At 41.2% G+C, this 12,223-nt stretch overlaps 1 protein-coding gene across 3 annotated transcripts in view; it reads right to left on the reverse strand.

Moving 5' to 3' along the window:
* traf3ip1 (TNF receptor-associated factor 3 interacting protein 1) overlaps positions 1 to 9,398 on the reverse strand; it is a 38,376-nt gene extending 28,978 nt beyond the window's left edge. For all 3 annotated transcript variants that reach the window (XM_034208755.1, XM_034208754.1, XM_034208753.1), the window contains exons 1-2: positions 9,154 to 9,398; positions 7,408 to 7,476 (exon numbers count right to left, since the gene is read on the reverse strand). In XM_034208755.1, coding sequence (XP_034064646.1) covers positions 7,408 to 7,476; positions 9,154 to 9,276 — 192 coding nt within the window. In that variant the 5' untranslated portion in view covers positions 9,277 to 9,398. The remainder of the gene's footprint in view (positions 1 to 7,407; positions 7,477 to 9,153) is intronic.
* Positions 9,399 to 12,223: the final 2,825 nt, after the last annotated feature.

Consider the following 12,223-nt stretch of genomic DNA (forward strand, 5'->3'; position numbering starts at 1 on the left):
GGTTGGCACCGATTCCTTCCTGGAGTTCAAAGACCAAACGAAGGCGATACGCAGGACTGGCACCATGTCCTTTACCCCCCGCTCCTCAACGACGCCCACCAAAATCACCGCGGAGACGCGCACCATCTCCCCCGTCCTCATCACCGCGCCTACGTCAACCACCTCCCCCCCCTGGCAGCATGTCCTCTACCCCCGCACCATCTCGCCCGTCTCCATCACCGTGCCTACGTCGACCACCTCCCCTCCCATCGAGGGGGCATCTGCAGTCTCCGAAGCCTGATAAGAATGTGTGTGTACAAAACACAACAAACTCTTACTGATATGTGATGGGTCCAGGCTCAAGGGCGTATGGCACTCTCAACTCTTTCCAGGACATGTCGGGGCCCTGCCTGCCAGTAGCTTTGCCGATATCTGTGTTGATAGGTAATAGATTAAGAGCGGTGAATCATAGAAACAGGAAGCGCTCAAACGTTTGTGTGAGTGTATCTAATTTAGCAGTGATTCCATGTCAGCCACAGCTTGTTACAAAAAACATGACTGATAGTGTGTTTAACAAACTTAAACTAGCTTTATTAAATGTCAGGTCTTTGGCAGGAAAAACATTTTTAATCAATGATTTTATCACTGAGCACAATCTCGATTTTATGTTTTTAACAGAAACTTGGATTGAACAAAATAACAGTGCAGCTGTTCTTATCGAATCAACCCCTCCCAACTTTAGTTTTATGAGTCAGGAAAGAATACATAAGAAAGGGGGTGGAGTTGCTATTCTGTTCAATGATTCCCTTCAATGCAGGAAGACAGCGTATGGAAACTTTGATTCTTTTGAATATGTGGCCCTTCAGCTGAAATGCTCCTCTCGAGCTCTGTTCCTAAATATCTATAGACCACCCAAATACTGTGCAAGCTTTTTTGATGACTTTACTGAACTGCTGTCTATAGTGTGTATTGACTTTGACCGTCTAGTCATTGTTGGTGATTTTAACATCCATGTTGACAACCCCCAGGACAGAGGGGCTAAAGAACTGTTTTGTGTTCTTGATAGCTATGGACTGACTCAGCATGTGACGGAGCCCACGCACAATAAGGGGCACACTCTGGACTTAATTATCTCAAAGGGTGTGAATATCTCTAAGGTTGTGGTGACTGATGTTGCACTCTCTGACCATTCCTGTGTTTTCTTTGAGAGCTCTATTTCTGTTCACAAAAATGTTCAAAAAGAGGTAACCACAAAGCGATATTTAACTGAAAATACTAGGGAAATGTTTACTCAGAATTTCTCTTCCACACTTGCCCCTGCCAACATCTCAGTAAATGAGCTAGTAGATCATTTTAATTCAAAAATTAAAAATGTTATAGATGCCATTGCTCCAACTAGGTTAAAGGAAGTGTCTGTCAAGAAAATATCTCCATGGAGAAAGGCCATGACCGTGAAAACAGAAAAAAGAGAATGTCGAAAAGCTGAACGCAGGTGGCGAAAAACAAATCTCCAGGTTCACTTTGAAATCTATAAAGAGAGACTTGGCCTTTATAATTTGGAATTGAACATGACATCATTACCAAAAACAAAAACAACGCACGTGCCTCGTTTGCTACCGTCGACAGACTAACTAACCCCCCAGTGTCAGTAGCCTCTGAATTTCTATCCACCAGGGCGTGCAATGATTTTGCCTCCTTCTTCACTGACAAAATTCAGAAAATCAGACAAGCAGTCAGTGCCTCTGCATCAGGAACAGCAAATGTGTTGTCCCTATCTCCACTTAACATCAATTCAGACATCATGACACAATTCCATCAGATTAATGATAAAAACCTAGAGGACATTATTCAACTTCTGAAATCCTCCTCTTGCTGCCTTGATATTATTCCAACAAAGATGTTTTGCCTTGCATGGCCTCAGATCTACTTCATATAGTAAACAAATCTCTTCACTCAGGTATTTTTCCACAGGCCCTGAAAACTGCAGTCATTAAACCGCTCTTAAAAAAGAATAATCTAGATGCTTCAGTAATGAACAATTACAGGCCCATATCAAACCTGCCATTTCTAGGTAAAATCATTGAAAAAGTTGTTTTTCAACAGTTGAGTAATTTCTTGCATTTAAATAGCTGTTTGGATGTGTTCCAGTCAGGCTTTCGTCCAAACCACAGCACTGAGACTGCTCTTGTAAAGGTCTTCAATGACATCCACTTAAACACAGGACAGTGGCAGAACTTCAGTGTTAGTATTATTAGATCTCAGTGCTGCGTTTGACACTGTTGACCACAGCATATTACTAGACCGACTGGAAAACTGGGTGGGACTTTCGGAAACAGTTCTGAATTGGTTTGAATCCTACTTAAAGGACAGAAACAACTTTGTTTCTATAGGTAAATACACATCTGAGTTGACAAATATGACATGTGGGGTTCCTCAAGGCTCCATCTTGGGGCCTCTTCTCTTTAACATCTACATGCTACCACTGGCTCAGATAATGAAGAACAACAAAATAAGTTACCATAGCTATGCAGATGACACACAAATTTACGTGACAATTTCACCAGGAGACTATGCTCCAATTCAAACACTGAGTAAGTGCATTGAACAAATCAATGACTGGATGTGTCAGAACTTTCTCCAATTAAACAAAGATAAAACTGAGGTAATGGTTTTTGGAGCCAAGTCAGAACGTATAAAAGTTAGCACTGAGCTTCAGTGTGCAATGTTCAAAACAACAGATAAAGCCAGAAATCTAGGTGTAGTCATGGACTCTGACCTGAGTTTCAACAGTCACATTAAAACTGTTACTAAATCAGCCTACTATCACCTAAAGAATATATCTAGGATTAAAAGACTAATGTCACAGCAGGATTTGGAAAAACTTGTCCATGCTTTTATCTTCAGTAGACTCGACTACTGCAATGGTGTCTTCACAGGTCTCACTAAAAAATCTATTAGAAAGCTGCAGCTAATTCAGAACGCTGCTGCTCGAGTCCTCACTAACACTAAGAAAGTGGATCACATCACTCCAGTTCTGAAGTCTTTACACTGGCTTCCTGTGTGTCAAAGAATAGATTTCAAAATACTGCTGCTGGTTTATAAAGCACTGAATGGTTTAGGCCCAAAATACATTTCTGACCTCCTGCTAAATTATGAACCATCCAGATCTCTCAGGTCTTCAGGGACTGGTCAGCTTTCTGTCCCCAGAGTCAGAACTAAACATGGTAAAGCAGCGTTCAGTTATTATGCTCCAAATATCTGGAACAAACTCCCAGAAACCTGCAGGTCCGCTACAACTCTGACTACTTTTAAATCCAGGCTGAAGACTTTTCTTTTTGTCGCTGCTTTTAATTGAACTATTCATATCTTAGACTGCACTGTAACTTTTATCCATGTACTTTTTTTCTTTTAATGTTTAATTGACTGCCATGTATTTTTTTCTTTTAATGTTTATTAGCTTTTCTTTTTAATGACTGATTTTAAATGCCATTTTCTTAATCTCTTTCATTTTTTGTAAAGCACTTTGAATTGCCTTGTGTTAAACAAATTGTGAACAAAACTAACATTGCTTTTTATTTCAAATAAATACATAATATTTCACATCAAAAGAAACAACAACGTTTTAACAAATCGTATTAAATAATCTGATGACAGAATTGTAAACAGAATAGTTGAAACTTTAACAAAATATATAACTCAGTTACCTCTAATCATTAACCCATGTTTGTATAATTTAGTTAACTCCGTGTGTTGCTGCTAGCATACATAACACCTGACGTGGAAACGTTACTTGTGGATGGGGCTACAGCGCGAGCGCTACTAGAAAGACAGTCGAAAACTGTGCATTTCTCCGTCTGAATGTGGTGCACTTCTGCTAAATGTTTAGACAAATTGCTCGTGTTACCGCCCTTACATGCTAAACTCTTATTGCACTTTTTGTGTGTGTGTGTGTGTGTGTGTGTGTGTGTGTGTGTGTGTGTGTGTGTGTGTGTGTGTGTGTGTGTGTGTGTGTGTGTGTGTGTGTGTGTGTGTGTGTGTGTGTGTGTGTGTGTGTGTTGTGTGTGTACACACACAAAACTGCAATATAATGTTCGTGTAGCAATAATACACATGACATATTTTTTACATGTCTCCAGTACCGATAAAAAGAACGGAGCTTAACGGTACCACAGTCTTTAATAATTCAGCCCCGGGGCCCGTTTAATACCGGGGCTCGGTACCCATCCCTACTTACACTTGTAAAAAACTAGTTGCAACTTCTAGAAGAGATTGCAGAGGGACATTATGGTTGGTGTTAGATTTAAAATGCAACAACTACACATTTATAATAACTTAACACAGTCGCCTAGTTTCAAACAGTGACAGAGCCTAGCACCTGAGGCCACGTTTACACGGAGACGGAACGGGTTGTATCCACTACAGTTCTCTATCGTATGGACGGTTTGTTCACACGACGGTACCGCGGGAAACGGCGCCCTCAAACGATAACGGCTCCCAAGGTGGGTAGATCTGCGGACGGAATGCTCTGGGGGGTCAAACGGCTCCGTGTGTACGCCATATACGCCATAGCCCCGCCTCTCCTGGTCACCCCCACGTCACCCGCGTCATTCCTGATGTGTTTCGCCAACAACAACAACAGTGTTCCGAGTGTTTCGAGCCAGGTCTCGGTATCTCGCAGGACAGTGCACCCAGCAGGAGCCTCCAGCAGATCCCCCCGCACGGTTCCCTCGTCCCTTGGAAGAGGCGGAGAGGTGGGTGTTTTTCATCTGCTACCGGGAGAACGTCCTGCTCGGGAGCCAGGCTCAGAGTTAGTGGCAGTGGATGCGGTGCACCTGCCTTTTACAGAAGGAGCTGTAATCAGCAGCTAACCGCTTCAACACGTGTATTTTGGTGTATTCACTGCATTCATTTTGTTATTCTACAGTATTGTTGTTTTATAGTTAATAACCCAATTTGTGTTCTTTGAAATTGAAAAGGATATCGCATTGTGTTTGTTACTTTCGTTGCAGTTGTATGTCTTAAGTGTAATTTGGCTTGGCTTTCTATTTATGGACATGCTTTTATTTTGAAGGAGAGGTAGCGCTGTTGACAGGAAGTTGTTGTTGCTTTGGAAACAACGTGACGGAGATTAACGGAGAAAAGTAATATCTACATATAAAGACGGAGAAAGTAAACGATAATGTTTATGGTTAAGTGTTAGCACCCCCCGAACAAGCTCTTACGTTGATATTGGAGATTTCAATAAATGCAATTTGGAAAAAAAAACGGGGAAAAAACGAAAACCCTAACCCTAGTGGACGGACACATTTCTTGAGCTAATTCCGTGTGGACGGAAAACTTTTTTGATATCGAATTCGGTTCGTTTTCGTGTACACGGAGCCTCAGTATCTAGTAGGGCTGTGCGATTATGGCAAAAATCATAATCACGATTATTTGGGTCAATAATTGATATCACGATTACTTAGACGATTATTCATTGACCATTTATTGAACTTTAAATCAAATAATATTTTACCAATAAACAAGATCAACAAATATGTTGGAGCACACTTCCAAAACCATACTAAACATTTATTATTAATATGATAAATAAAAATAAATTAGACTAAATGAAATCCAATATGTTGCAGTGCACTGTCACAACCTACTGAAAACTCCTTAACATAGCCAACATTTTGGTAAAACATATTCATTATTCCACTCAGTTAAACGTTGAAGACTGGTCAACCGTCATGGTCCAGAAGTAACAGGAAATAAATGTTACAATTTAAGACCAAATAAAAATGTTAGGCCACCATGGTCACATCATGCTGGTAGGGCTGCTCATGTCATCTCTTAAAGAAGTTTTGCAAGAAACACCAGCCTGTTTACATGGTCTGGTTTCAGAGATGAGCGCAGGCAGGTGACAATATCGCCACCTGTACTGAAGACCCTCAGCCACGCCCCGACACATGGGTGACGCCGGCCAATCACAAAGCTTTGATGCGTTCAAGTGCATTATTCTGGCACAGGAAGATTATGTCACAGGACATTAACGATAAAACAGAATATTGTTGTTCTATTTTTATACACATCTTGCGATCGACTGATGGGCACCCCTGGGCTAGACCATAGGTCCGTTGTGGTCGCAAAGTAGTCAGCTGAAGCCACATCTCTCTCAACTTCCCCACGGCATTTGTCACATAGCGCAGGCAGCGCAGACCTGCTGAAATAATACCCAGACGGCATCGCGTAACGCTTGTCCAACGTGTTGACAAGTTGCTTAAAGCCCTGGTTGCTAACAGTGCTAACTGGGCACATATCTTTAGCGATGTGAAATGTAATGGCAAAGTACTTGCAAATGTGGAAATAGTTTTACCCTTCTTTGTAACGAGTTGCTGCTCTTGTTCTGACATCTTCGCTCGCGCTGAACACTCACAACACATGTCACTCCCGCGTGGCCGAGTGGGCTTTTAGGGAGGGGCGAAAAGCGCACCCAGCAAAATAATCGTATTTTGTCAATTATGCTGTTTTCATAATCGTCGCAAGCCATAATCGTAATCGCGATTAAAATACGATTAATTGCACAGCCCTAGTATCTAGCATTAGTTTTGGGTCAGCAGCTCTCTAAAGGCCCTGACACACCAAGCAGTCACCAGAGAACTCGCTGACGCCGACTGTTGCGTCGCCGTGTTCTCCTGCATCTTGGCCATGTGTCGCACTGGAACACACCGCAAAGACTTCAGCCGAGCACGTACGAACTGCGCATGCATGAGTGGCAATAACTCTCCTTACCAGCAGGCGGCGGTAGTGTGTATTCGTCATTCAAAAGAGGCAACAACCGGAAGACAGAGAAGAAGAACAGACTACGTGATATAAACAAACAACAAATAGCGTGTGCGTTCCATTTTCACTCTCGTCCATCGAAAACATGTTTCGTGCGGTACTGGAGCTATCAGCCATTGGAGTGTTGCTTGTGGAAGACATTCTCAAGCAACCGTTTCGCTTCTCATGTACTGTTTCGCTAGCTGAACAGCCAACCAGAGTGATGTATTTGTCCGACTGCCATGAAAGGCCAAATAAGGTGTGTCACGGCCGACTGTGCGGGACACACCAAATTGAGTTTGGGCAACAGGGCACGCTTCATCGTCCGACTAACGAAAACGGCCGATTTCGGTCTGGTGTGTCAGGGCCTTAAAAGCAGACTTGATTTCTGACACCTCTGCAGTCATGTCCTGCCAGATCCTCTCACTCAGTGAGACAAGGAGCGGGTAGAATTACTCCCACACAGACACCCTCAGACTGTCCATGTAACACACAGGTGATCGCATAAACAATAAGGCTGTGGCTCAAGACATAAATGCAAAGTCTGTACCAAGAAAGCACATTTACAGAGATAAAAGAATGATGGGAACAATAAAACAGGTCGACAAAGTGTGGTCAACTTACCTTAACATTATCTGACTTCATTTCATTTTCTCCATACAGGCCTTTCATAAAACCAGTGGACTTGATGACCTGAAAGTGGTGAGATATAAAAGTGTCATATTCAGTTTGAAGATAATTTGCAATATTAAAGGTGGAGAAGGTAATTTTGAAGAAACCAGCTCGAGTGCGCTAGAATTTGAAAATACACAGCCAGAACAAATCTGCCACTTCCTTACAGAGCCTCTCCTCCAACACACACGAACGCGCACATGACCAATGAGGGCACGAGATAAGTTTGTGCACAGATGGAAGGCTGACAGGCAGGTAGGCCATCCAGTTATTTTAGCCGGGCCGGCTAAAATGATTGGTCGTGCTTTTTACATTACAAGGCTTCCACAGAAGACATTTTTAAATGGATTTTTTGTCAAAGCACTTAAGATATTCATTGCTATCGGGATGTTAAGAGCATTCCATGGAATATAACAAAAAGTTATCTCGAGCCGGTTTCTCAAACTTACCTACCCCACCTTTAACTGTAACTGCAATATTGCTAATCAGAGGCTGAAGAATCCTCATTACCAGATGACCATACAATCTGCTTCTGAAAATGTTAGCTAGGGGTTTCGATGTTTGTTTAGTCTCAATGATCTAAACCAGTGGTTCCCAACATAGGGTGTAGCTAAGGGGGTTAGCATGAATGCCTTGTCCCCCCCGGACAAGTCATTCATGCTTTTAAGAAAACTTAAGAGAATTATACACTTGGCCTTTACCTAAAATAATTTTATAATTTTTTTGTGAAGAAAACTAAATTAAATAAGGATTTGTGATCATTATTGTTGACCAAATACCCTTTGAACACAAGATGTATTCTCATAGCGTTGCCTCTCTGTTAAACAGCCTCATCACGCATTATAAAAGTACGCAGTTATCACCTCTCATGTGTACACTACGTAGATGAAAACAAATGCTTAGGCTTAGTAGAAGCTGACCTGTGTTTGTACCATAGACTGGTTTGTACCTGAGAGCGACAGCTGCTTGATAAAGAGATCTCTTCACTCAACAAACGCACTTAGAAAGGGTTATATAGATGTAGCTTGCTCAGATACTGTATGTGTACGTACACTTTTTGCAAGCAGATAGGAACAATCCAAGAACAGCAGTTTAAATGTATCTAATGACATACAATGACACGGTGATTAATTATAGCTCTGCGTGACCCTTAGTGTTATCAAACAGCGCAGCTGCAATAAACTGCTCAGCATCCACGATCTCAACGTGACGGATTCAAAGAACCAGACACATTTAGCCAACACAGTCGTATCTGGTTAGATAACTAATCGTGATAGTGCCTAGCAACAAGATGATGCCGTAGACATGGCTAGTTAGCAAACTAGCTAACCCACTAATAACTTTGTAGGCAACCTTACATTTGATTGCTAGTGAACGTTAGCAGCTATTTCCTTAGTTTATTGTGGACCTTAATGTTTAAGCTGCTTGGTAAAGCGTTCATGTATAACGACAGAGATTGGTAGCTTCACAAAAAGTGTAAAGCTACTGCGAAGTTAATGTTAGCTAACTTTCTTGCTTAGCACAGTTCATGCTAACGCTGTATTATCCTGCTAACCGGCTAGCTTGTATGTGTTTTTAAATGGCATACATTCAGTTGACAATATCCTTTTCATATTTAACTGCAAAAGTGGCTCATGGTGCAGGTTAAACAAATGTTACCTCGCTAACCTTATCGTAACGATAGCATGTCAGTCTCACCTCACTGAAGATGTCGTGCAGGTATCGAAACGGCGGCTTGCTTAGCAGTTTCTCCGTGAGAGGCGGCTTCTTTATCACTTTGCCCAGCGTGTCCTGGGTCTTTTTAACCACCGCCGCATTCATGGCAGCGGTCAAAAGTACATATGAGAAGCTTGAATGCAGGGGAAACAGCAACAATAAGTACGGAGTGTAGAAACCTGGTGGCTCTGTCGCCTGGTTGCTATGTCAATATTCTGCAATCCCGCAGTGCATCATTAATGAAGACTGCGCATGCTCGGAGGGTTACAGGTTGCTAAGCACTGCTTGTGTCCATAGCAACAGCTAACAATCTGCAACAAAGCTACAGACAGACAGACAGACAGACAGACTGACTGACTGACTGACAGGTAGATAATTAGAGAAATAATATTTAATAAACAAAGGGCGCTTCCTTGGGAAGGAAAAGCAAGGGTAAAAAAGCAACACTTGCGGTATTAACTCACTTTCATACTGACCATGATGGCAGAAACAAAAATAAAATAGGATGAGGATGAAAAAACATCTCTGTTTTTTTAAAGCTGAGAAGGCCTTTTTAAGATGGATGTACTTTGAAAGCCCATGCATAAATGACAATGTATATGTTCAGGGTCAGCAATCAGAGGAGATCAGTAGTTTAGGGAAGGGATGAGAAATATTGGAAGAATCAGAATCAGTTGTAAAGGCCAAGAAATTGTGTAGGCCACATACGGGTAATTTCCACCTGTTGCATTTCATATACTGTACATCATGGGTCGGCAACAGGCGGCCCGCGGGCCATTGTTGGCCCGCCAGCAATAATATTTGGCCCGTAATTTTGAGAATCACTAATACAATATTATTTTTGAGATTATTATTATTTTTTTTTTACAACATAAAAGCCACTGATTGATCGGCCGCCGGTCATTATCGGCCGATATTCACTCTTAATAGTTTGATCGGTGCTCTCTATAAAGGCCGATCAGGAGAGCTGGATCTGATCGATATGGACATAAACGAGAGTGAAGTATAACCGGACCCGAGAGAGAGATCAGATCAGCTGCTGAGTCTGACAGAGACATGCAGCTCTGCATGATCACCTGAAGCCCCGCCCACTGTTTAGCTAGCTGCATGAGAAACTGACGGGCTGTCAGGAGAGAGAGAGAGAGGGAGGGAGAGGGGAAAAGAGAGCATTCGTTTCTCCCGTGTTATTATTCAAAGTTAATGTAAACTTTTGAATAATGTACTTCATCTACTACAAGTAGTTTGTTTGAATGTAATAATTATGTTGTTTGTTGTTTGTGGAATCATTTATTGAAAAATGAATCTGAACTTTTCGATCTGTAACGATTATAAACTGAAGCAATATAAAAATGAGCCCCATTAACTGAGTTTTAAACATCAGCATATCCGGTCATAGTCCGGTGATTACCTGCTAACGGAAACTCTGCTACACAATTCGTATTATTATTATTGAAACATGACCGGTCATTTTCAAATTTGTCCGGTAAAATAAATTCTGTCCCGAAATATCCGCTTACATTCATAATGTCAGCGGAGGGAGGGGAAGCGGCGCTGTGGAAGAGCAGAGTGGCAAGTGAGAGCTGTCATCTTCCCTTTACAAGCTTCAAACATGTATTTATCGCGTGATTTTGGAAATAAAAATGTCATATTCTGAAAGCCAAGACTTTGTTTATTTAAAATCAAACAAAACACCCGAACCCCGAAAAACTAGTTTTTTACGCAAATCCACGTTTATTTTTAAATGAGCCGTTGCGACTTTCGACTGATTTCGATAGAGCGGGTCACATATGGCAAATTGGGGGGAACCAGGTCAATTAAAGTACTTATTTAACTATTAAATACATTGAGTTTGAGTAAAATACTTGGTTACTGATTAATTTAGGTTATAATATATTAAATTGCAAAGCAAAATGCTGTAATTGATTTATTTTGTCCTTTGGTATTTTTTAAAGGTTTTCAACCTGAAAGAATCCTAATGTGTCTTTGAAAAGTTGAAATAAATAAAAGGAAAAAGGATTCCAGTTGTCCCTCAAGCCTCTCAAATGTGCAAACACTCAAATAAATGCCAAAAACCCAGAGAACTTGACAATACTTATCAGAATAAAATGTTAAATAACACTGCTAGTTAATAACTCTACTTTACTCAGTGGAGCCTCGTCCAATGAGGAAAGGGAGGACCATCCTCCCTAAAATTTCAGAGAAAAATAAACTTTGAAGAGAACAATAAATACACCTCAATTTAAAAGATAAGTCTGTTAAAATACAGATAATAGCCCTGGCTTTGGGACTGAAATGGGGCTAGAGAGGACGAGCCTCCCTTTGGGCGGGTCTAGCCAGAGGCTCTGGATTGGGCGCCTATATCATCAGTGAACCAATCAGCGGATCTGACTGCGCATCAGAGTGTTGATGGGGAGGGTTATCAGCGATAGAGTTTTTTCTGAACCGGGGAACAGGGGCGCTGCGCCCTCTTACCAAAATCAATTCCTTGAATTAGGCTTTGATTATGTTCTGGCCCGCCATCTTGCGGCTCAGCAAAAAATTGGCCCACGGCCAAACTTACTTGCCTACCCCTGCCGTACATACATAATATAGGCTTAAAACAAGAACAAAGAAGTTGAACACAACTGAATATATAAAAATCTAATTAACTCACAATGACAGAATCTTGTTAATGAAATGTGTCGAATGGGAAAAATAACTATGAGAATAAGAAATCAAGTTCATATCTTTCTTGAAAGATGAGAACAAATCTGTATAAGTAGCCTATAGAACACAAAACATCAATAATGGCCTTTTTCTATCAAATGAAACTCAAGATACATTGTCCCAGATTAACGTTTTTAAATGTAACATTTATTAAATGTAGCTTCCTTATTTGCAGTATTACTTACTTATTTTGACCGCATGTAAAAAGGTGGTGTTTGACAATAACCACCTCAGTATGAATTAATTAATCTAAGTTCTAGCCACAGTTCAAATAATGTGTCTGATTGAGTGAGTGGTTAGTCTTCTTTATAGCACACAGATTTGAAATACCTGTTTGGCGAGTTCA

This window comes from Gymnodraco acuticeps, unplaced genomic scaffold (assembly GCF_902827175.1).
Source record: "Gymnodraco acuticeps unplaced genomic scaffold, fGymAcu1.1, whole genome shotgun sequence".
In the NCBI taxonomy this organism is placed as follows: domain Eukaryota; kingdom Metazoa; phylum Chordata; class Actinopteri; order Perciformes; family Bathydraconidae; genus Gymnodraco; species Gymnodraco acuticeps.